Here is a 24,620-nt window from a genome sequence, read left to right on the forward strand (position 1 = left end):
CGTCCCTGCGCCGCAGAGCGGGGTCCGGGGCCGTGGCTACCGGGAGCGGGAGCCGGCGGGGCCGTGCCTCCCCGCGCTGCTCTCCGGCCGTCAGCATGAAGATCCAGTTTGCCCCGCTCAACGTCCCCCTAAAGCGGAGGATCCAGACAGTCGCCGTGCTGCAGTGGATCTTCTCCATCCTGCTGCTGGGTAACAGCCTTCCTCCTTCCTGCCCTTACCCCGCAGAGAAAAGGGAAAGAATCGTCTTTTTCCGTAACCGGCGTCGCCCGTGGGCAGTGGTCTGTGTCAGCCCGTGGCTCCACGTGGGAGGAGAGGTGGCGAGCAGCTCCCCGGGTGGGCAGGAGCATCGCACTGCTGAGCTTGGGTCTTCTCTGAAAGCTTTGGATGGCTTTTTCTCTTTATTTGGGGGACTGTTTCTTTCTATGGGTTCTTTTCAAATATGATCTTAAAAAGCTAATGACCGCATCTTCTCACTGAGATGCCCACTGGGTTTCTGACAACAACTTTGAATGTGAGCATAAAGGCTGGTACATGAGTAATGCTGTCTTTGTTACTGACTTTGTAAAATAACTTTATATACTGTAGTTCAATAAAATTCTCTTTAGGTGACAACAGCTGGTCAAGGATTGACAATGAACTGGCTTAAATGCAGCCACTTCCATAAATCTATGAAAAATGTCCTCACCTGCTTTAAGAAAGGGCTTCTAACAGCTTGACTTCGTAAACTTTTCCCGCTGATTATTCCTGTATAGTGAATTTTCCTAGTATCTTAATAGACTGCTATCACTAAACATCTGTTCACAGCCGCAAATCTTATTCTCATGGGTAGTTATCTTAAACCTGATATAATGAGTCACTTGGTAAGGTAAGCTAAGCATTAACTCTCTGGGATCAGATCCTTGGATTGTGTAAATTGGGAAGTGGTTATTGAATAGTCTGAGTGGAACAAAACTGTTCTGAGGTGTGGAGCGACTGACTACCTGTGCGTTAGTGGAAATGTTGCAATGTTTTACAATCGTCTATGCTTTAGGATGTACAAGGAGAAAAGAAATGTGCGCATATTTTCCTGGTATATCTTGCAAATACAGCGTCAATCAGGAGGTGGTCTGATGTTTTTCAGACAGTTGTTCTTAGGGTATAGGCCCACACGTAAATGACTGGGTACATGGGGGAAGCATGGCGGCTGTGAAGCACCTTCACAGACTTATCCTTGGCTCTTGGCTGGTTTATGTTACCTCTAAATTGTATGTAGTTGGATTATAAACAGCTCACGTTTGTGGCTACGTTGTTAATAGCCTATGCTTTTAATTTTCTGTTATTGAATTAGATCTTGTCATGTGTCATTATTCCGGTCTAATGACAATGCCGTGGAAGTTCAGTGGCAGCGGAAGGCAACAATTTTTATCCTAGCTTGGTTTGTAACAATGCTGCTGCAGATAATGATGTCCTGCGCTTACTAGAAGTAATCGGGCTGCAGAAAATCCACTGCTGCTGCAGTTCAGTGGGAGAAGTAGGCAGCTGTCTTCTGCAGCTGGCGCTGCCTGGGAATAAATGTCAAGGAAAATCAACGAGGAGGTGGGCTTGCAGCTGGTTACATTTAATATAGTGAGTGCATGTGATCATGAAAAAATCTGTTTGCAAGAATGCTCAGATTTGGTTGACAGACTGATTCTAGTAGTAATCTGCTTGTGCTTTCATGGGGATGTTTATCTTTAGAGCTAACCAAGGTGACCTGGTCATTTTGTAGGCTTACCTTTTTGGTCACAGGACAGTCAGAGTGATCTGGCTAAAAAATTTCACTTAGCTCCAGGAAAATCCAGATGACTGAATCCTAAATGACTTAAAGAAGTGAAAAATTGGTTGGTTTCTCATGTTCTGGATTGCCATTATGTCTGGATTTTTCAGCCTTTTTTTTGGTGTGCTGAGCAGACAAAGTATGGAAAGATTGTTTGTAAGCTCTTGAATTCAAAAGGACCACTTTCAAATCATTCAGGGGATGCCCCAGTACAAGTGAAATACTATGCAAATTCATCACAGCATAGGTTGGAGGAGTAGGTGTTGTTTGAGGGTTGGCATATGGCTGGAACTAGTTTAAACTATGCAAGATCTTCTGTAGACTCAGTCTTTCTTATGTAAAAATATCTGCATGTGAAAACATGAACAGATAACACCATATGATAACTGATGATTCATATTATAGATACAAGGATTCAGTTTAGAGCAGTGAATAAATAGGGTACTGGCTTTGTTCCTAAAGTTGTTCATCTAGGTATGTGGTGAGGTGCCATAGCTTAATAAAATGGACCGATAGGACTAACAGATAAAGTGAGATGACTCTAAAAATTAGTGCCTTGAAAGGCAAAAGCTGGATCGGGTAGTGATATTCTTTAAATCCGGGAAGTGACATGTGAAAACATGATTTGGCACACCGAGTAAGCCGTAAGGGGCAATATGAGTCTATTAGAGCTTAGAATCCATAATGTGCCTTGGATAGAAGACTTGGAAAATCAAGCATTGGTTTTATCTTCCTGACTGAGACCCTGAAGAATAGCTGAATTTAATGTAAAAATAATGTTGTGTTGGTCTTTGCCCCTTGCTCTCCAGGCTTGCTTTATTGTAATGCTGCATGGTTTTCTGAGACTGTGGAACTGATGACTGAAAATGCCCTCTTGCTTGTGTGACTAAAGGCTGCTCACAAGTTGGCGTGAAATACATATAGGCAGTAGTTGCTGAAGACTGTGAATCTCATCACCACTCATAGAAAGAGCTTAGCACAGTATGCTGGCTTGGGCTGGGTCTGCACTACAGATACGTTGCTTCTGCTGTACAGTGTAGGCAGAATAAACATGACTCTGCCTCAAAAAAGCTGTACAGATGTGCACAGAATTTCATTACGTACAAAAGGAAGCTCTTTAAAATTCTGGCTGTAAGTTCTTGTGCTTCCCTGCTCTGTGCTGCAAGCTGCCAAAGTTCTCCCTCAAGCAAGAAAGACAAGTTTTCATTGTAGCAGTGGTTATTCTGTTAGTTATCCAGGGGCATGGCACCAGAAGCAAAAATGAGTTCTGGAATACTGTGATCTGTGTTTAAGAGCTTCTGGGTTAGATGAAAGAAATGCCCCTCTAACAGTTTCCCACCCTGTAACAGCTGAAACTGCCATGTGGTTTGCTTTCTTTTGTGCTCTAAGTGCAGCAGGCTAAAACAGTTCAGGTCAAGTTCCATGAAAAGGAAAAGTGTTCTAAATAGGATTCTTTCTTCTTTTAAGAGAGTGGTGTCAGCCTAGAGTCTAGAAAACTAAAGCTGTAAAAACTGAAAAACAGGAAACGCTAAAATGATGCTGTTGCTTGCCGTGTTAAGCAGAAATCCGAAACGGCTTCAGGCTGAAGCATGATTTCAAGTCATTAGTGTTTCACTGCTGAAACAGCAAATTCATGAAGCTTTACAATTTCAGAGTACCTACTTCGGAAAAAGGCTCAAGCAGACAATTGCGATAGATGTAGTTTTATGCCTGTGATTACTGTTATTAGAGGTTCATCAACTTGGCCAAGGGGTGACAGTCTTGGGGCAGGTCTGGCTCTGTTCCAAGCTCATGCAGCACCTGCATCATGTCCGCCTCTGAAGCTGTGTACTGATACCCGCTTGTGGGCTCGCTGTGCCATTGCCCGGCCCAACCCCAGGCAGAAGGTCGCCTGGAGAAATGAAATCTCCAAGCCTTCAAGTGCTGCTGGACTGACTGAGGGCAAGAGCAAAGAGGTACTGTAGGTTCCGTGGTACAGCTACACAAAGAAATTGTCACTGTCAGTAAATGCAACAGGTGTCACTGGTGTTTAGCATGAAATCTTTGGTTTTAAGCTTGGAAATCTTTTTCTTAAGAATTTTGACTGAATGAATTTTGCTGCAGTCAATAGTTATGTCTCATACCCTCCTGTTAGGAACTGGGGTAGGTTTTCTGTTTCTCGCACAGTAATTTGGCAGCGATTTACCCTTGGTATGTAAGTGTGCCTCAGTACTGCACATCTGTGAATGAGGCTCAGTTTGTATCAGGAGGTGATTAGTACCTAGGTGGGAGGTAGATCAAAAGGTTCCTTTAAAGGCAAAACAATTTAAACAAAAATCAGTGAGATTTGATTTAAGGGCTTCTTTGCAGGTGCCTTAGCCTTTTGTTTTTCTTCCTCTCTAACATACACAAATCAAATGACAGTTTTGGAGAAAATCAAGCTAGAAGGTGAATGGGTGAGCTTCTCTGCCAGCTTCTGTGCATTTGATGTGAAAAGGCACAGTGGAATCTGAGCGTGTACAAAATCAAATGCAGAACCGGGTAACTTGGGTGGGGTTCTGGTGTCTTGGTCCAGACAATGAGAGATGGAAATGAGAGAGATTTTAACCCTATGACAAGGATACCAAGATTTTGTTTGGAGACTAGGTGGTGGTAGGGGAGGATGGTGCATCTTTTATGGCTCACTTTCTAGGTCCAGCAGTAGCGCACTAGTCTGTTTACTGGGGACCTAGGAAGTGACTGTTGTGCATGCACTCCTGTGTTTACTTGCAAAATAATTATTAATACAAAATCAGTACATGATAAAAGATATACTTCAATATGCATGAAGCCACAAAAGAAAATGCTAAAGACATTGGTGTATATTGAAGTACCTCCCGTTCTCTAGTGATTAAACTTCTGTGCGTGTAGCAAGTAGGATGAAGTGCTCTGTTAATTGAACTTGGCTGGAGACAGTTTTGAGTTATGAATCTGGCTTCCCAAAAGGAATAGAAATGATAAAACTTTTGCCACAGAGTAAGATATTGCTGCTGGAATAATAAGTGACTGAAGTGTTGAGAAAGCAGATGTAAGTGTAAAGCAAAAAATAACCTTCTCCCCAAACCTGTCATGATGTTTTGTTATCTGGTGCTGATTGAATTCATCAGCTGTAGCTGGCTAACTGAAATGGTCTCATTCTTCCTCAAAGCCTTTTTTAAAAAAACTCTCTTTTGATACCTAAGACAACTCAGCGAAGCTCTTTGAGCCTTTCCTAGCAGCCTGGCTGGTATTGCTACTTGTTTTTGTCAGTCTGTACTCATCTATCCCTGAAGCTTATTGCTGGCCCATGGGCAGGGACTGATGTGTGATCACAGAGAATAACAGGGTTCTTACGGATGCTTGACTGACTAGTATTTCTAGGAATGCTACCTATGTTACCTACATCTTAGGGAGGGAATTTAACCATGTCTATTAGGGAGGGAATTTAACCATGTCTATTTGTTTGTATCTCTTAAGGATAAGAACAGAAAAATGGCTGTGCTGCGTCAGGCCAAAGGCCCTGGCTTGGCAAACTGTATGTGAACTGACTGATAGTGGATGCCTAAGGAGAAACAAAAGAAACAGGAAATACGTGGACTACATTTGGCATTTTTTCTCCGGATATGGTAATTAGTAACTCGGGGATTTACTGTAGCCAGACCACTCTATCTACAAGTCAATAGCGCCTAATGCTCCATATCTCTAGTTTATCAGTATTTGTCAATGGAAGGTCTGCTTGCTTGGGAACTGGAACCAAATTCCAGGGTAAACAAGCCTATAAACCAGCCTCCAAACCTTGGCATCTGAGGGTTTGCGTTTATTATCATAGTGGTGTTGAAATCCATCTTCTTTGGTAGGAATGCTCAAATATCCTTGTGACTGGGGCCTCCAGTTGTGACCAATAAACTGAGAAAGGTCCTCCACTACAGGAGACTGGTAAGTGTTCAGCAAATGCTGATCTCCTTGCTGCCTCGGTCCTGGAGACAGCTACCAAATTCACGTGGACTTTTAACAATTCAGTGCAGTTAGTTTACATAAAGTCCCAGTTTGTTCTTTGGGGATGTAATTCTTGCTGGGGAGCCTATATCTGCCATGGGTAGAAAGTGGCAGCAAGTTCCCCCGGTTCTGGTGAAAATCTGTATATTGGCAGAATTGCACAGACTAGTAGGATCTAAACAGGATAGTAGTAACATTATGACTCCATTTTTTTAAGAAAAGGCTTTCTATATAAAAGCTACAGAGCTGTGAACTTGCTTATTTTTGCCTTGGCAGATTGCCTCTCTCAGGTGCTGTCTGTTGTCTCAGGTCTTCCTTTGGGTGGACTGTTGGAGTTCATTTGTTGTATGTGTTATTTCATTTACATTTCTACCCCTTTCTTTACCACTTATGAATAATTCGGAAAGTATTTCCATAAATTAAGGCTGGGTGTTTTTTTTTTTTCCTAATGAAAGAATCCACTATGCAGGGGAAATGGTTTTTTAATGCTGAAATCAACTTACCAGTGGTACTTTGAGGGATAATAGAGAGGAGCAAATGTTCATTAGAGATGAAACCATCACTGTGCAGTTCACCTTGTGTGTTCCCTCCAGTGTTCTGTTCGAAAGCAATGCGAGCTGCTTTGCTTGGCTTCGCGGGGTACTACATACAGGTAGTGCTTGCTGGATTCACATCAGCACCCTGGCCACCTAGGGTACGTCTGCACTGGCCGGACATGGTCTGCGACTGCTCTGAGAGTAGGATCATGAAATTGTAGAATACCTCCAGTTGGAAGGGACCCATAAGGATCATTGAGTGTGTCCAGCTCCCTGCTCCTCGCAGGGCGACCTAAAACTATACCATATGATGAAGACCTTTGTCTAGTAACAGGAAGCTTTTCTTCTAGTGGACAATCTTAGATTTGGTGGCTCTGACAGTAGATATTACTCAAACATTTTTTACTCTTTAGTAACTACAAATGCATTCAGAGCTCCCAGTTGCTGGGATCACCCGTATTTCCCCACCCAGTGTGCTGGTTTCCTACTTCCTATCTCTGTGATATGTAGCTGTTTTATGACTTTGGTGCCCAACGCTGCAAATTCAGAGTGAGGCATCAGGTGTTCAAACATCATAGCGCAGGATGGCTGCCATTGGTGCTAGCTAACACTATATATAATATTTTTCATCCATTCCCTGCAACAGATGAGTATCCACATGTTGTAAACAGGGAAATGGAGGGAAAGGGACTTGCCAATGTTGGTTGGCAAACCAGGTGTTCAGAGTCACACATGGTAGTGATTTGTCTTTTAATCCATATTGTTCCCCTTTTTCCCCCATTGTTCCAATACACCACAGAGAGATTTTCAAAGCTTTAATTCAAGTTCAAGCAAAAAATTATGCTTGCAGTGTACGCTGGAACTATGCCCAAGGATACCATGAGATAGTGAAGTGACGAATTCCAAGTTACTCACCTTTTTCCTGGAATGTGTTTATGATTTTGAGTAAAGTGGTTGCCATTTATTTATCACTGTCTTCTCTGAAGGAGAAAACACTAGGTTTGTGTTTATAGGCTCCTTGGTTTTGAGTCATCAGTGTTGAAGTCATCTTGCAGGCTGTTAATGGACTGAAATAATAAGGAGGTATGGTAAAAGGAATTTGCTTTGCGTGTCTCATTTCAAATGCAGTAATAAATCGGCTTTGTCCTACGAGATGCTGAGCTCCCTTAGGAAGTGCTGACAGCATACTTATCTCCCCATACCTTACATGCATGCAGAAACGTGTTCTAGCTAAAGCAAGGCAGCGAACTTGTTGCTCTCGTGTATGTTTGTCTGCATAGTATTAAGTAGTGCTATCTAGCACTGCTGCTGATCTGGTTAGCTCTCACAGCAAGGATGCTTTGATCCAAAGCATCTTTCAGCTATTTGGATAAGAAACTGATAGTAAAACGCCATGATTCTGTACAGAGCCAAAAGTCCTTCTGAAAGGAAGGGTAGGAAATACAAATATTTACCAATTTTTGCGTAACAGCTTGAAATTAATTGATCTATAGCAATTAAAAAAAACTTCTCATACTTATTCAAACTTAGACCGTGAACCTTGGCATCCTGTCCAGATTAGCATTCCTAGAAATTTCTGTAGTTTCAGAATCTCTTCTTCAAAGAACAGGTAATGACTTTTCCTCAAAATATTTCTGTGCTCGATTTTTAAGTGTTGCTGCTGTGGGGTTCTCAGTGAGTTCTCCCTCCGAAGCAGTGGAATTGAGTGTCGTCTTTCACCTGTGTTACTTGTCCTGCATTAATGATGTTCCCTAGAACTTGGTGTTGCAGCTTTTGGGAGTTTTCCACATCGAGTTTGGAGGTCTGTGGGTCTAAGTTAGCTGTGGTATTTTTCTAGAGCTCTTACTGAGGTGCTTCTCTGTGCAAGACCAGAGTTGCCTGTTTAAGCAGGAAGCAATGAGCTGCTGTACTGACGGTACTGAAGAACAGAGAACCCTTCAAAACAGTAGATTTGATCCTGCTTCTGGTTTTGTTTGTGGTTGTTCCCTTCATCCTTCCTCAGAGCAAATGCAATTCCTTATTTTTTTGTTCCTTCCCTGCTAGAAATGGAAATGTTCATTCCTTTCTTTCCTACTCAATCTAACCAGCAGCTTTGCTTGTTCTGCCTGCTTCTGGATTCTGCAGTATTTCTCAGTTACCCCATGACAATATATCCATTTCTTCTCCGAAGGCACAGTCAAACTAGGAACAAGGACAAGCTGGCAGAAGTTCAGAAAAAATAAGTATTCAGGTTGGAGGAAACACAAGAGTGCCCATAGACCAACTCTGAATTTCAGCAGTTTGAAACCTGCTGGCTATAGGGAATCTGCTGTGAGTTTTCAACACCCAAGTAATCGTCCTCTTGAATGAAGTTGGTCTTAACTAGAATGAGTGGTTTTTACTGTCGGTCCATCTGCTTATTTCAAAGTTTTCTGTTCTGGTAATATTCATGTTGTGTTAGCCAAATTATTACCTGATCTACTTCTGTTACTTTTTTTTACTCTGCCCTCTTATTTAGCCTAGTATGTTTCACTGCTGTAACTCCTTTTGGGACATAATAGGTTATTGCCCTCATAAAAGTCAGTCAATTGTGGGACATAGAAAGTACTACTTCTGCTTTGTAAAATATCACAGAAAAATTCCTGTTTCGTACAACTCTGCCTGTTGAGACTTCCAGTGAGGACTGGATCCTGTTTTGCTTGCCATTGTGCAAAGACATGATGCTAAACCCCTGGCTTCCTTGCAAACCTGGAATTTGGCATCTGCTGAATTACTGTGATCCGTGACCCTGATGCATTTTGCTCACAAAGTGTCAGAGCGAGCAGGCTGCTGCAGGGCGTGCTTCAGGGCGGAGAGCAGCAGGTACTGCTGTACTCTGCTGCAGCTGGCTCTGCCCACAGATGCTGCGAGGGTGCAAAATTCTGAAAGTCCTACAAAGGGAATGTGTCCATAGGCAGTCTCCCTGAAAAATCGTTTCAGGGTTGAGCCCCAAAGTAATGCATGGTGTTTAATCAAACAACTTTTTCTTGCTCTTTGAATTGTAATATACTTGCTATATATCATTATTGTAGTAGGATGTTAAAATTCTTGTTAACCCAGGTCTGAAACTATCAGGACTTAAAACTTCCATTGTGTTCCCATAGCAATGGTGAGCTGCTGCCTACAGTGACGTGTTTAGAGGCTGAAATGGAACCTCTTAATATTTTGGTCTTGTCTAGTGCATTTCCTTGGCCAGTCACAGAGTGCTTGTCACAGGGAGTACAACTACCATCCCTATTTTGTAGGCAAAGAAATTAAGAAACAGAAAGGGGAAATGATTGCCTGACACCACTCCCATTAGAAGAGAGACCTTGCTGTGGCTCCCTTTCCCCTCTTTCCTTCCCCAGCTTTCCACCCTTCTTGCCCATTGGAGCATCACATCTTTGCTAGCTCTTCCTGTCTCCTTTTATTCTGTATTAGGTAAACCAGATGCTCTCTACCAAACATTAGTGTTCACCATCACCGTGCAGAGAAGACAAGTGCGTTGGTCCTCAGTTCATGCTTTTGTTTTATTAAAGTAAACTAACATCATTTTAGGCTTATTCATCCAGTTATGCAATAGAGTAGGAAATATAGGCTGAGGTGATACACTCTTGTAGGTGTTTCACCCTCAGTGTAACAACATTCACACAAAGTGGAATAAGCTAACTTTGGTTTGTATGCATTTTGAGTAGCACCCGTAATGAAAATATCAGGGCCGGGAATTCAGTGTCTTAAGGGAGACAGGTGTGATTAATGCTTGCTGGTTTTTCCCTTTTTTGTCTCTTGCAGCACAGTTTTGCTGTGGATTCTTTGTCATCTTGATCCTGGGCAACTTCTGGTTCCTTGCTGTTCTGTACCTGCTGTGGCTCTACCTCGACTGGGAAACGCCATGCACAGGGGGCAGACGGTCCCAGTGGATCAGAAACTGGACTGTTTGGAAGTACTTCAGGGAATACTTTCCCATTCATGTGAGTAAAAGGTTTCTCGCAGAGCTCTAAACATTGGAACAGAGACAGCTTGAATAGCCATGAGTGTGGACAAATGTCTGAGGCTCATCTTTGGTAAAATTCTCATACTTACTATAGGATGAAGTTAATTTCTTTTTACAACATGGGAAACCTGATATATAGTGACAAAAAGGTGCAGGGGCTGATTTTCTACTTGGACTGCTGGGTCACAAGATAGTGCCTCAGCACAGTAAATGCTAGACATGATGTCTTGAGACACATCTATTTAAACTTTCTTCAGCTATGAAACAGGACAGTAGTTTGAAGTGCTCAGAAGGAAATAAATTGTCATCGGTTCTGTGTCCTGTCAGTGTGCAATTTACATACTTGTTGTTTTTGAGAATCCTTCTGAGGTATGTATTATAATGTCTGCCGCTGTCTCTATTTTTCAGCTTATAAAAACTTCAGATCTGAATCCAAATCACAACTACTTACTTGGCTTTCACCCTCATGGGGTCCTGGTAGCTGGAGCCTTTGGAAACTTTTGCACCAATTCAGGTTTCGAAAATTTATATCCTGGGCTTACTCCATATCTTCATATCATGCCCATCTGGTTCAGCTGTCCCTTCTTCAGAGAATACATAATGAGTGCTGGTAGGTAAAAACAGAGTGACTCAGCTGTTGCTCCGTATTACAGCTTCTGCTTCAAATGTAAGGTCTAGTCTATTCCTGTACATATAAATGGCAAGTAATTTCACTTTAGAAGGATCAGCATTGGTGATGGATTAAATTGGTGCTCTGTTTTATGATGAACTGTTGTTGCAAAACAGTTTGAAAGGCTTTATTGACAGCTTTGTTAAACTATATCACTGACCTGTTTTTTTCTTTCAGAAAAAAATTGTTGTTTTTCCCTTGAACTATGAGACAGCAGTACTGAGTATCAGTTATTTACAAGAAGAGAGGGGCTTATTAATTTATAAGATTATTTAGTCATTGCACAGACACTTACAAAACAAATTGAGGATAATCTCTTACCGGAAAGGCTTAAAGTCCTACTCGTGACAAGTATCTTTCTAGTCAGAAGTTAATTACCTACTTCTGACTGAGGTCCCATATTGCAAATTTGTGTAATTTTAATAGAGGTGTAAACTTTAAAGACAGGGGCTTTTTTTTCTCTGTTCTAAGTAGCACTTGTTATAAAGGGGTGATATTCATGACTGGTACTGCAGTAATAAAAGGTGAAAATAAGAAGTAATAAAGTTTGGGGAACAGTAGAATGTATAATGAAATCAAGACTAGTGTTCACGCATGGTGATTTAATAAAAGAGTTATTTTACCTAAATTCATTAAACTAGAGCATTTGAGTAAGTACTCTCTGGCGCACAAGACTAGGTTTGGGAGACAGAGATCTAGCTCTTACTCCTGCAGCACAGATGCTGTGATTTCAGATAAGCTGTTGTGCTGCTCCATTTATAGAAACGTGCCTAGGATGTTGTTCAGATTAGTATCAGAATTGCATATCCATGTATACTTCAGTGTACCCTTCCATGCAAGTGTTATTTCCAAGGGGATTTTATCAGGCTTGCAAAGTTAAGGGATTGGCAGTGGTAGAAGATAACAGTTCTAAAAATTGCCTAGCCTGGAAATCAGCTTTACGTGTTTTTGGCATCTTGACCCATAGGAACAAATATTTACCTGCTAGATGAGAAATAACTTCAGTAAAAAGCATGCTAAAGAATAGTCAGCATTGTGGCTTGTTTTTCACAGGTATGTAGCTGATAAACCAGAGGGGACCTTTGGTATAATACAGGTTATCAGTCAAATCATAAAACAGTTGCAGAATCTCCTGTTTACTGGAAGCCATGCTCCTAGCACATTGTTTCATCTCCCTGTCTCTGAAGCCTGCCAGGCTGCACTGGTTGTCACTGGGAAGAGCAGTTGCAGCACTACCGTGCTGCTGTGTGAGCAGATGGGGAGCAGTGCCCTGCATGCAGGCTGACATCTCTGCTTCAGCAGGGAGATATATTTGTCCTGGGGAAAGACAGTGGGTCTTGCTTGGATTATTTGTGAGCCTCAGGTCAGCTGCATTTTTCAGAGTATCAGTGATTGTGAAGGCATATGCGGCAAATGGAAGTAGCTTTTTACTGAGGTCTGAACTTGCTCCAGTAGCAAGCTCTTCCTCTTGGTGGCCAGCTCTCAAAACTACATCACAGTCATCTTGCCCTTCTTGGGAGATTTTCATAATCCAAGTTGTAATGTCCCTGATAGGGGAAAAAAGCAAGCAGTAGCAGGAGATAAGACTTTGCTTAGCATCTGAAAGATCACGCCTTGATACTAACCCTGTAAAAAAACAAGAACAATGCAGCCTAGACTTGATCTCTAGATTGTAATTTAGACTATATTAATTCAACACCATGTAGCTAAATGTGGCTTCTGGGCAAATGGTACCACTGTGAGCCTTTGAAGTAATATTGATGGCACAAAGGAACTGTGGAGGGGTTAGATGCGTATCTGTTAGAAAGGGGGTTTTTTGAAGCACCAAGTTCACAGCAAGGTCTAAGTTGATGTTGAAAGCTTGTGCAGCAGTGTGCTGCTGATTAGAAGTATCAGGATCAACAGGGATGTAAGGAAAGCTTCGTGCATTCTGCTATTTTAGTCTAAATAGATTGATGAGTGCCTGGTCCTGGTTACTGAAGAATTAGCTGATGCAGTCAATGGAATGGTACAGGTGAGCCTTTTCTGCTTCTGATGCTGTTGTGCCATTGCCTTAGTTGGAGCTGCTGCTTTATGGCGTTGAAAAGAACGAAAGGGATCAGCTTGGCAGTGTAGATCCATGTTTGAGTTCACAAGGCCTCTATTCATTCTGTTAAACCCTCTGTGCCTGTGTTTACATGCACCTGCTTTATGGCTTTAGCTGCTGCCTCTCAACAGTATGTGCTGCCATTCAACTGTGCTGTTCTCAGGCACAGAATCTCTGAGGGGGAGTTAAGTTGGCAGAAGAGCATGCTCTACCCTGAAGATCTTAAAACTTCTGTGATAGGAAAATAGCATTTAGCTCATCAGTATGAAGTCAAAGGACTTAACCTAAGACCAGATCTGTTGCAGGATGAGGGGTCTGAACCCAAATCTTTGAACTCTGTCCTGTGCTTTAATAATTATGATACATCGTTTAGATATTTAAAAGTATTTCTTAAGTTCCACTGTACTTGTGCGTGAAGATCTAGCAGTCACTCATAAAATGTTTGCTCCTGAAGGAATGGTTTCTGTAGCGAAGGAGAGTGTCTCTCACGTGCTGAATAACGAAGGGGGCGGCCATGCATCCGTCATCGTGATCGGAGGAGCAGAAGAATCTCTGAACGCGCATCCTGGAAGTTTAACTTTGACCATCCTCAAGAGGAAGGGCTTTATTAAACTGGCCTTGAAACATGGGTAGGTTTCCTATCTGGGCTGGGCTGCCGTAGTAAGCATGTTTTGAATACAGATTGATTCTTAAATATAGTTCGTATTATATATAGTAAACTCATATAATTAGAATTTGAAACAGTTACTTGCCTAAGAATGTGCAGATGTCTGGCATAGGAGCCAGTCTGTCCACCTAGATCCAGTCTGGGAGTGCTGAAAGCTCCCTTTGACTTTCATAATTTATGAGCAGTGGGTGTTATTAGCATATCTTGGTGTTTTGTTTCAGTTGTTTTTTGCACTAGCAAAGAGTCAGAGTTATGAAACAATATTAGTAAACCTTGGCTGTTATTGCTGAATGAAGCAGACATTCTGTTTTCTGTTCCGTAAATTGAAGTTGCATGAAAACAGGATTTTCTTGTCCTTTTAATTGAACAAAAAATATGAAAAAGCTAGGCCCAGTTTTATTAAATCAGTGGAAATTGTGGTCTAGGAAGATTTGTTTTTACTTTTATTCTAAAGACTTTCTTTTGAAGATTGTTATTTGCAAAAGTAAGCTTCTGGGAATTTTTCGTGAAAATCTCAAGAAAAACTAGTTTACTTTTTACTATCAAGCAGCCATCGGTGTGTAACTAAACAGAGATGATATTAATATCTTTGAGTGATTTATACAGTATAAGCTATCGTGTTTGTGCTGGACTGGTCTGGATGTCTTGTATACTAACAATATTGGAACCAATGACTTTTTCCTGCTAAGCTTTCTGAACAGCTCCCAGGATTATATATTGACATGCGAAACAATGAGAAAAAAATATTAGTCTTTAGAAATCTGTAACATTTTTTCAGGCCATTTACTGGAAAAAAGGTGGTCTCTGAGAAGAGCAGCTCTCTTTTCACACACAGGATGCTAAGGTCCATTTTTTTCTAGAAACTATTCTGTGTCAAAATATTCTAGTGATATATATAAGAAACCCTCTTGGAAGTCTCATAAAGGACCTGTCCTCCAATAGAAAGTAACGTTTTAGTCTAATTTGTACCCAGAAACAACACTTGCATATTTAAATTAGGACTTTAGTGCCTAAATGAGGCTCAACTGCTGATTAATCCAGTGGGATCCTAAACACTATCAGTAGCTTTTATTTTTTTTAACAATAAAGTTTAGAAGAATATTTAGGTGCTTTTTTTTTTTTTTGAACATGTCCATAATTGTCTGATCAGTCAGATCACAAAGGTTGGTGTTTGTCTCTCATCTAAACTGATTTGTATTGAGAAACTACATAGACCTGTGCCTCGCATGGACTTGATTTCAAAAGCATCCGTAACAGACAAGAACAAGATCAGGACACTTCCAAGACACAGGAATGGCCACTTCTTTCCTTATTAAGTCTTTTGTTTCAAATGGTGGTTCTCCTCTTGCTTAAAGAGGCGTAGTTGTCTAGAACACTCCACTAGGGTGACAGCACTTGCCTCTGCCCCAGTGACTGGAGACCTACACCTCACACGTGGTCACCTTAACCACCAGGCTACAAGTCATTCTGGGTCTGAGCACCTGCAAGAAAAACCGCTTCAACATGAAGCGTAGGAATCCTGACTTCATTTCTGTACAGTAGGGCTGTGGGACAGTAGGACAGTGTGACTTTAGGCATTACAGCTCTTGCAGCACTGTTGGCAGTCCTGAGCTCTTATCCAAAGACTCTGCGTATGGTAATTGTTTCTGGTTTTAACATTTTGTTTCTAACGGTTAACAAAATGTGAAACAAGCTTCCAGCTCACACAGAAGTGAAAGGGTGAGGGAGGCTTGCGGAAGGCAGATGAGAAGAACCACCTGCCATCAGTGCCTGCATATGTTTCTGGTGCTTGCGATCTGCAGCATCAGATACCAAAAGAGGAAGGGGCAATGCAGAGACCTGTGCTCGCTGGCCCTGGTTCCTGTACTGCCAACACAGAGGAGCTGTGGTTCCTAGGCTAGGACCTTGTGAAGTGTGGTACGAGTACGTCAGCAAGTCATCTGCACTTCTGGAAATGACATTTTTGGTCCAAAGTAGTACAGATACCTGATATGAAGTGAAGAAATCCTAAAGACACGAAACAAATGATGAATCAGCTAACTTATCTTTAGTTTCACAATCATAAGTTACTTATTTCTCTGTCTCAGCCTCCTACAGAGCACCTTGCAAAAGCCTTTACCAGATTAAAACAAAATCCCACAGTCTCAGCGTGCTATTGCACCACAAGATGTTCCTGTTAGTGTTGTAGTAAAAAGTATTTACACAGCCACAGTATGTACCAGGCTTTCTGATATTTCCTTTATGGGTGGCTGGGTGATACATGCTCTATTTGAGAAAGAACCTTTGAGCAGACACCAGTCAGAATAGTGAGTGGGAATGGTAGTCTTTGGGGGTCCTCAAGCTTGAAAAGCTGTAAAAGCATCTGGCTTTTTTCCATACAGGTGGGTTTTGATTGTCCACAGGACTTCCCAGCCAGCTCTGTCCTCAGTGCATCTTCCTCAAGCATTCAGAGCTCTGCAGTAATTCATCCCGACAATATTATAGCAATGCTGCTATTTGAAACTAAGGTTTTCTCAAAGATAGTGTGGGCTAAATGGAGCTAAGATATAGAAGCTAAGACTGAAGTAAAGCAAATAAAGCACCTCTATATCCTTCAGAGACTGCTTAGGATTACCCTGCTCTTTATTCGTTAAACTGCGTGGAATGCTGCTTAATGAAACTAAGCATTAATCAAAAAGCATACTGCAGTCAAAGTTTTAAATATAGTGGTGGTTTTGCATGTTGGAGACGACTGCACTGATTCCATCAGCCTAAGTAATTTGTCTGGGAGCTAATCAGTGCCTTTGCTCCCAAGCCAGTTCATGAACTGAATAAGAATTTGTTAGGCTGTGAAGGAGCAAAAGTGAGTTAGTGTAATTTCTGTGGGTAGGATTTGACCTCTGGTAATAATGGATTAAGGCTAGTGTTTTCAAAGAAGTCTGGAGGAAGCAGGATTTCACTGAGAATTGAACAGTGGGGGAATTTGGCATTACATTCATGTCTGTAAGGATGTCTGTGTTTTGTCATGGTTTTTGTGCGGGAGTCAAGTGCATGCATTACTCCGGTCAAAAGGCAGAGGAGAAAGCCAAGATCTGGTTTTGACACCACCCAGCTGGGAGCATTATAAGGTTAGCGTTGAGGCTTCTTTGCTTGCCAAGGGATAAAATGCAGTGGAACAAGAGTGAACTTGCTGAAATAGTGGTGGATAAGATCATAATTATGATTATGATATATATTAATCATTTTTATGATCACGAACAGGTAAATACCAGCTAAATACTGCCCAAAAGCTAGTTGCGAGTTGTATGCCAGTCACTTATTTTTTATGTTAAACCCAGAAAACTCAAAGCAGCTGCATATCAGAAGAGTTGAATGCCTGTTGCTGATGAAGTCCAGAGTTTTCTGTGCTGGTTATTGTGAAACCTGTTCCATGCTGCTGATGTGAATTGCAGTGTGAGTGCAGGCTGACGTGGAGTTCTCGGTGTGTTCGTTGTTTTACAGGGCTCATCTGGTCCCAGTGTTTTCCTTTGGTGAAAATGAACTATTCAAGCAAGTCGCAAACCCCAAAGGTTCATGGCTCAGAGGTGTACAGGAGAAGTTGAGAAAGATAATGGGCTTTGCTTTACCACTATTTCATGCTAGAGGAGTATTTCAATACAGTTTTGGCTTAATACCTTACAGGCAACCTATTCATACTGTTGGTAAGTTCCCTGTGCCTTTTCTAATGCTTTTGCAAATGTTTATAAATGCGTAAGTGTGCTGCTAATACCTGTGTAAATTTATAAATCTGTTCAAACAGAAACAATTGGTTACTGTGCATCTAAAGCAAGTATGTGAGGTTTAAAACAAAGTAATTTTTTTTTTTTAAATTCCTGTCCTCCCCCAGTTAAAATGGGGGATTCTTTTCTACCTTTCCCCTTTCTGTCCCAGGCCACATCTTATTCTTCATTCACAGTTGTTCAAAGGCTCTTAACCTCAGCAGTCCTCAAGGAAACTCAAGGGGTTGTCTGTATCAGAGGGCTGCCTCAGCTCTGCAGCTGTTGCTGCGGATTCTGGATGCTGCAGTTTGTTTCTAGGATTCCCAGCACCTTCATTTCTTAGCCCTGAAGAGAAGCAGCAGTTGGGTGTTTCCGCTGCCGCATGGCCACTGCAGCAGTGCTCCAGAGCAAGGCTGCTGGAAGGAGCTGGTGCAGTCCTGATGCGTGCTGATCAGAACAGGGGAGAGACGGAGGCGGGAAGGGAGAGAGGACGCTTGGCAGCAGCTCTGCCACAGCCCTTCAGCAGACTGCTGCTCAGGTGACATTGCAGCTCCCTAGGGTCTTTCCTTCCCTTTTGTTTTTTTCCTCATGGAAACATCCGTTCATGTTTAATTGAGAGAGTGCATGCCATGTCAACAGGCAGTCTGGAAGTGTTTTTGCCCAAAAGTTTTCATCCCTGGTCTTCTGCTTTCACTGGAGTGTAGGACCAAATGTCTTTTGATTTTTAATAGCTTTAACTAGTGCTATTGACAGCCACACATTTAAAAAAAGTTGTGCTGGGCATCATGTGAAGACCATAGCTGGCTGTCTGTATTTTTTTGATAAATCATTTTTAGCCAGATTCTGAACGAAGCCTATTTCTACAGAAAAGTAAATCAAGCTTTTCTGGTATTCCACAAAGGACATTTAAGATGGCCCTCCCTTTAATGGAGGGATGGTTTGATTTTAGTATGAATCAAATCAAGATGTTTAAGACAAAAATGTTGCTTTTTTAATGTTAAATTTCGTGCAGATCTGTGCTTTATCAGTGCATATAGTTAAATGTTTTAGAAAAGATTTAATTTTTAAAGCCCACATTGTACGCAGGCAGGCTAAAAATGTCACTTGTTTTAAAGCCAAAAAGTTTTCAAAACATTGGCATGAGAACAGTGTATTTTCTGCAGTTTTTCCTTGGGCTGATGACATTGAGTGTTCTGAAGCTTAGAGTGTCTCTTACTTTGAGATAGAGGGGTCCATGGCTAAAGCATGGGAGTGCTGCAACTCAGCAAGACCACAGTCTTGCAATAGAACTTGTATGATCTCAAGAAATCCCTTTCCTTCGGTGTCTCTGTTTCATCATGTTTGAAAGCTATCACCTTGTCCCTGAATCCTTGGGGCAGCCCTCAGTATGGCTTAACGCAGCTTTGAAAGTGTTAGCTCAGCTCCTGAAAGCTCCAGGGTTGTGCTGAGCTCCACCCAAGCCGGTTAGCTGTGTTGACAACGTGGCTCGGTATTGGCAATTTTCCTCCTGGTTCAGAAGCCGTGGTTCCTAAAGCCAGGAGATACAATGCAGCAAAACCAAGGTCACTGATGTCTGAATGTTTTGGGCTTGGTGAGTGAAGTAATTGTGGTTTTCCTGAAAATTATTACTGCTTTTCAGAAACAGAATCAACTCTAAATTATCAAAATAAGCAGGTTGCTGAAAGCTGTGCAGAAAATTAGAGAGATTGGTGTAGTTTCCAATTCCACAAGAAGTCTCCACGCTTAGGAGAAGAGACTGCTGCAGAAGTACTTGGGAATTGTTTGGTGTTTCCAGTCATGCTTCTGGAAATCCTGTGCTGGATGTATATTGATTCCATGCCTCCTAAGGTACTGCTCAATCCAGGGCTGGGTTCCCACCGCTAGCCACGTAAGGTCTGAATTTGTGCTGTGTGGGGCCCGAGAGCTGTTGGCAGCTGAACCTGCAGCAGGAGCGTGCACAATCAGCCCTGTTGTGGTTCTGGCTAGACTTCCCTTCCCTGTAGTCAACACCATCCAATTTGAAGTGGCAACATCTGTTGAAAGGGATTTTCAGGTGCCTTCGTAAAAGCTCCTGGGGGGTGCTTTTAACTCTGCTTTTCTACAGACTTCGTTTGTAATCTCGGTTGAGTCTATTAAGCGCTCAATGCCTCCAGTGCAAGAACAGCTGTCAGAATCTGTAGTGATTGAACGATACAAAGAAGACTGAGATCATGGGAAGCTGCTCTTAGCATATTGCAGGCTTTTTAGCCATTGCGTTTGGCAGAGGAGCAGGATGCCCTCTGGACTGCTGCGGAATTGCCTCCCCTGCTCCCTCTTGCTCTTGCTCCAGCAGAGCAGGTAGCAGGCTTTGCACAGTGCCTGGAGAACACTGTGGTTGGAATGATATTTGTGGGAATGGATGGTTCAGAGACACCTTACAGGGTTTGGGGGTTTTACGTGCTACCACTCCCTAAGCTGAGGTAGCCAACAACATTACTGGTGCAGTGACACCCATTTTGAGGAAATTGGAAGATATTTGTATTTCCTTCAGTCCTGTTTGTGTGACTGTGTGGTTGAAAGCACCACTGTCCTCTTAGGCATGTACCTCGCGCTGGATACCTTGAGTATTCAGATCAGAACAGAAGATGGTGAGAAGTCCATTTTTAAATGCTATTATGAACTTGTGGAGTACTACCCTGATGGTAAGACAGCACATAGCCCATGGGATTGTATGTTGAAGTGTAAACTGCTCCTTCAAGTTAGAGCTTAACCCCCTCCTCGTTTGCTGATTTGCTGCCAAACTGAAATGATAGGGGTTTTAAATTCATTTTACCTGAACTTGATCAAAAGGAAGTGGAACCAGACCCAGGGCTCGGGTTTGTGAAAGGCAGGATCAGGCCACAGGGCAAGAGAGTTGTGCTGTGATTCTCCCACCTCGCTGAGGGCTGTGGTGGGGCTGTTACAGGAGCGAGTACAGCTCCACTTCAAAAGAGATGTCAGTGAAGCTAATGCTGCTGTTGTGCTTGATTTACAGTGGGAAGCCCCATCCCTGTAAAACGGAACTTGAACCCCACCACTGAAGAGATTGAACAGCTGCATGCACTGTACCTACAGGAACTAAGAAAACTATTTGAAGAACACAAAAGAAATTATGGAATCCCTGAGCATAAATCTCTCATCTTCGAGTAGCAAATTGCAATTTGTAATTCCAAATCTCATGGAAAAAAAAAACAAACAGTGTATGCTGAAAGATGTCTTTCTTGCAATCTGTATTTTGCAATCTAATTATTGTTGTGTAAGGAATGATTTTGAAGGGATTATTAGATGATTTATTGTTTTTTATCTTACTCGTTGGGAGGGGGGGGAAATCCTCAGGGTGTGAGCATCGAAGCCGGTGCTGTTTTGAGTTGTCCCTTTGTGTTCATGCGTACCAGAAATGCTAGTGAGAGACTCAGCGCGGATGTTCTTACCAGCATCGTACCTAATCATAGTTTGAGCAGCGGAAATTGCCCCAGCATGAGATCACGAGCAGGAAAAGTAAAAACCTGAAAGGTCTGTGATTAGAAGTTGAGACTTACCAGCATGTATCAAACGTGACATCAGGTCGTTCTCTCAAGAATAAACAGCAGCTTTCTGCCCTGAATAGGCTATCAGCAAAAGGGGTTTGTCCAAGTCAGGGAGCAGAGCCAACCCCCTGTTTGGAGAAGAACAGCACGTTGAGTTTTCTGTGTGCATGTGTATGCTGGCTGGTGGGAAGCACTGAAAAATGTGACTTTGTTTGGAGAAGCTGTTCTTTGGGTTGTTGGCTTGGAAGGTGAAGCAGCTTTGGTAGTTCTAGCCTCAGAGGAGACAGCAGGCACAGGACAGGAGAAGTGACTGAGGAAGGTGGTGGGGGAATAGCGTGAACTTTACATCTTGTGCAAATTAAAAATGATCGTATGCCAAGCACTTCCACAGAAGGAGGGGGAGCCCAGTTTGCTCAGTCTAGTTCTGAAACTTCACTAAGGAAAGCATACTTGATGTGCGCCTTTTTCTTCTCTGCTGACCGGTGTGGGGAAGTATGTGGAAAGCTGTGCCGCAGTGTGACACGGCTGTACCTGCCAAGGCAGTGTCAGCACAGCTCTAGGGTGCAGCAGGTCGAGGATGCTTTTCATTCAAACCAAGTGCCTAAATTTCAGAGAAGGCTTATCCTCTTTTAAGTCAAAATACCTAGGTCTCTGAGATGATGGTGTGCCTGTGAAGAGAATTAATACATTACTGCATTTTTTACGAGGTAAATTCTTGTATTTGTAAATGCTTAGTATCTGCACATGGACTTTGCAGGTCTGGTTTTATTGAAGTGTTTGGTTTACTTTTAAGCAGTTTTGGTGCCTGACTGTTACATCAGTTGGGTGCTCTGACAGGACATGCACAGGCTTGTTGGGCAGCCTAGGGTAACTGCAGCTGGGTCAGTTCAGCACTGGCATGCCCTGGGAACAGCGGTGCTGGTTCCACGAAGACACTAAACGCACTGTGTTCCTGCTGGGCTGCAGCCTCCTCAGAAGAAATGCAGTTAGGGTTTTGGGAAAAAGTTAAAACTGTGCAAAGAAAAGATCTTAGCAAGACAAAGGCCTTTAAAGAAAAGGGAGGAAATACCTTGACTCCTGAGGAGTGGACTCCTGATGAACCAAAGCCCCAAAGCTGAGTAAATATTTGCCAGACAGAGCAGATGTACATTGATCTGATGTGCTCCAAAAAACTGCCAGCAACATGCTGCTTTCCTTAGGATGGGTGTTCCTTCTAGTGCCCATCTGTCATTCAGATGCGACCAGCACTGACCCAGTGAATGCTGCTCTCGCTTTCTCTAGGATGACAGATATCTTTCTGGGAGCCATGGCTGGAATTCGCGAGGCCTGAAGAAGTAGCCCCCTCGTCCCTGACAGACTGCTGCCAGTGTGCCCACAATTCATCGCCACTCTGCCTGAGCTTTCTTGGCGCCATGTGTGCTTTGCCCTCCCTTCCCATGCTTTCGCAGCCTGCTGATCACTGTGGTGTAGACATCTTACTTCCTCACTCTGTCCATCTTTCCCTGGGTTATGATCTCTGAAGCATTATGTCTGCGCACAGGATACTGAGTGGTGGCTTGTTGTTCAGCAGAAACAGGTTTTAGGAGCTGGGCTCGAGGAGAGGAAGCGCTGTGAATGTGCATGTTTAGCACGAGTTTAATATCAGGACTGGTTCAGCTCTTGGAAGGGCATGTGCCTAGGGAGGTCATACACAGCAGGTTTGGTACCTGGGAGGGGGTCTCCATGGTCTCGAGGACTGTGGTAGTGATGAGCCCTGAGCAGTTGTTTTTGTTTAGCCAGCTGTGTGAAATTTCCTTCGGATTTGGTTTTTTTTTGCGGCTTGCCCTGACGAGCAGTGCTGATGTATTCATGAAAGAAGAATTTGGAGTCTGTGTCTGACTGTTCTCTCCTAGATCATCTGCTCTAATGAGATATTTCCTCTCATTCTCAGTCTGCTCTTTACCTATTACCTTAATGATATAGAAGCTCAGGATGTGAATTTAGAAGCATTAGCGTTGGGCTGAGGACGGGAAGTGACAATGGATTGTTGTTGATCAGATTAGCTAAAACTTCTAGGGGATATAAGGACACTGATTTGGGGGCAATATCTGGTTCAGACAGGCTTACCTCTGAATTCCATGAGAGAATTATTTGTGGGCTCCGAATACCGTACATAACTAGCACAGCTAGAACAAGCAGGGATTGTGTTACTCTGACTACTAGAATTTTCATTGCTTTGTAACACAGGAAGATGGAGAAGAAAAAGAAAACAAAAACTCCAAGCTACTTAAATATGTATTGTTCCTCAGTACCTGCTGCGTATTGCTTATGATGGTCCTTCCAAACCACCTTTTATTAACAGGTTGTCTAGTGTATCTAGGACTATTTTAAAATAGAATGCCAGTCTCGAAACCGGATAGGCGTGGTGTTAGCTAAAATATTTACCTCTGTGTTAGTGTGTGGACTTGTACAACAGCCCTGCAGTACTGAGCCTAAAGGCCAGAGCCCTGTAGGCTGTAACCAGTGGCGGCTGGCACAGGCACCGACCGTACCATTGCTGCAGCTGCGAGGAGGCTTCCCATGTTCGTCAGCGTTAGTGTTGGCGCAGTCTTCAGTCGCAGTTCGTGCTTGCAAGAGCAGGCAGCTGGTAGGAGTGGTGGCACCCCCTGCCCCAGCCACGATGAGAAGAATCGGGTAGCGCTCACAGTTCTGCTGGGGCGTCCGTGCTGGCTGGGGCCTGCGCCGGGGTGTGTTGCTCTCCGTGCCTTGTAGTGACACCGGTAATCCCGGGCAGCTGGTCGTCTGCCAGCGAGACAGGTACCCTGCCACTGCGCCGCGCGGCCGCTGCCGCTGCAGCGCGCCCAGCCTGACGGTGCCTGCCTGGTCCCTTGCGGGTGAGCATCTCTCCGCCGAATTCTGTTTACAGGAAGTCTTTACACATCAACCCTCAAGAATTTTTACGTTGTGAGCATATTTTACACTTTGTAACTTTTTGTGATACCTACGGAATATGAATGCCAGTTGTTCAATGATAGCTGTGGCAAGGAGGTGTGAGGTAATAAAAGGTTTGTGCCAACGTGCGCTTGTGTTGACTGGAATTCAGAGGTGCCTCACTGCTGTTGGGCAAGGGCTGCATCCCTCGGGCCGTGGGAGCCTGGCTGACCTCGGGAGGTCTCATGAACCTGGCTGCAAGGCCACGGTTGTGACACGCTGACACACCCGGGGGCAGGGAAGGTGGACGCTCGCTCGCTGCTGTCTCCCGAGGGATCACCTGAAGGAGGGTTCCTGCTGGCAGCACCAAGGGGCTGAGGGAGAAGGGACCCCCGGCAGGGAGGGGCTGGTTGCAGAGCATGCAGCAAGGAGTGCAGCAGGGGAGCCCGAGCGCAGCGGTGTGGGTGGCAACGTGGAGGAACTGGTGAAATAATAGCTTCTGGAGTTGAATTCAACTTCTGCTGAAGGAGAAGTCACTCTGAAGTGAAACTTGCATCAGGGAGTCCAAGTCTTGGTGTCTGTAGCCTAGAAAGAACAAGCCCTGCAGAGTCTGCTTAACTCTGGGAACTGGGGAACGAAACAGCTGCTTGCAGTGAAGAAGTGTTGCGTCTGTCCGGTGGGAGGAGGAAA

At 43.3% G+C, this 24,620-nt stretch overlaps 1 protein-coding gene across 1 annotated transcript; it reads left to right on the forward strand.

Moving 5' to 3' along the window:
• MOGAT1 (monoacylglycerol O-acyltransferase 1) lies at positions 1–24,620 on the forward strand. The gene is made up of 6 exons (XM_009943999.2): positions 1–189; positions 10,114–10,292; positions 10,724–10,925; positions 13,526–13,700; positions 17,219–17,418; positions 20,489–24,620. Exons 1-6 carry the CDS (start codon positions 96–98, stop codon positions 20,641–20,643), a joined length of 1,005 nt encoding a protein of 334 aa, XP_009942301.1. The 5' UTR covers positions 1–95; the 3' UTR covers positions 20,644–24,620.

This window comes from Opisthocomus hoazin, chromosome 4 (genome assembly GCF_030867145.1).
Source record: "Opisthocomus hoazin isolate bOpiHoa1 chromosome 4, bOpiHoa1.hap1, whole genome shotgun sequence".
Classification (NCBI taxonomy): Eukaryota; Metazoa; Chordata; class Aves; order Opisthocomiformes; family Opisthocomidae; genus Opisthocomus; species Opisthocomus hoazin.

Bases quoted from the DNA above. Each gene is read 5' to 3' on its own strand.
- MOGAT1 (XM_009943999.2), top strand. From the start codon at position 96: ATGAAGATCCAGTTTGCCCCGCTCAACGTCCCCCTAAAGCGGAGGATC. The intron at 190-10,113 runs GTAACAGCCTTC...TGTCTCTTGCAG, and splicing joins CTTCTCCATCCTGCTGCTGG to CACAGTTTTGCTGTGGATTC. The intron at 10,293-10,723 runs GTGAGTAAAAGG...TCTATTTTTCAG, and splicing joins GGGAATACTTTCCCATTCAT to CTTATAAAAACTTCAGATCT.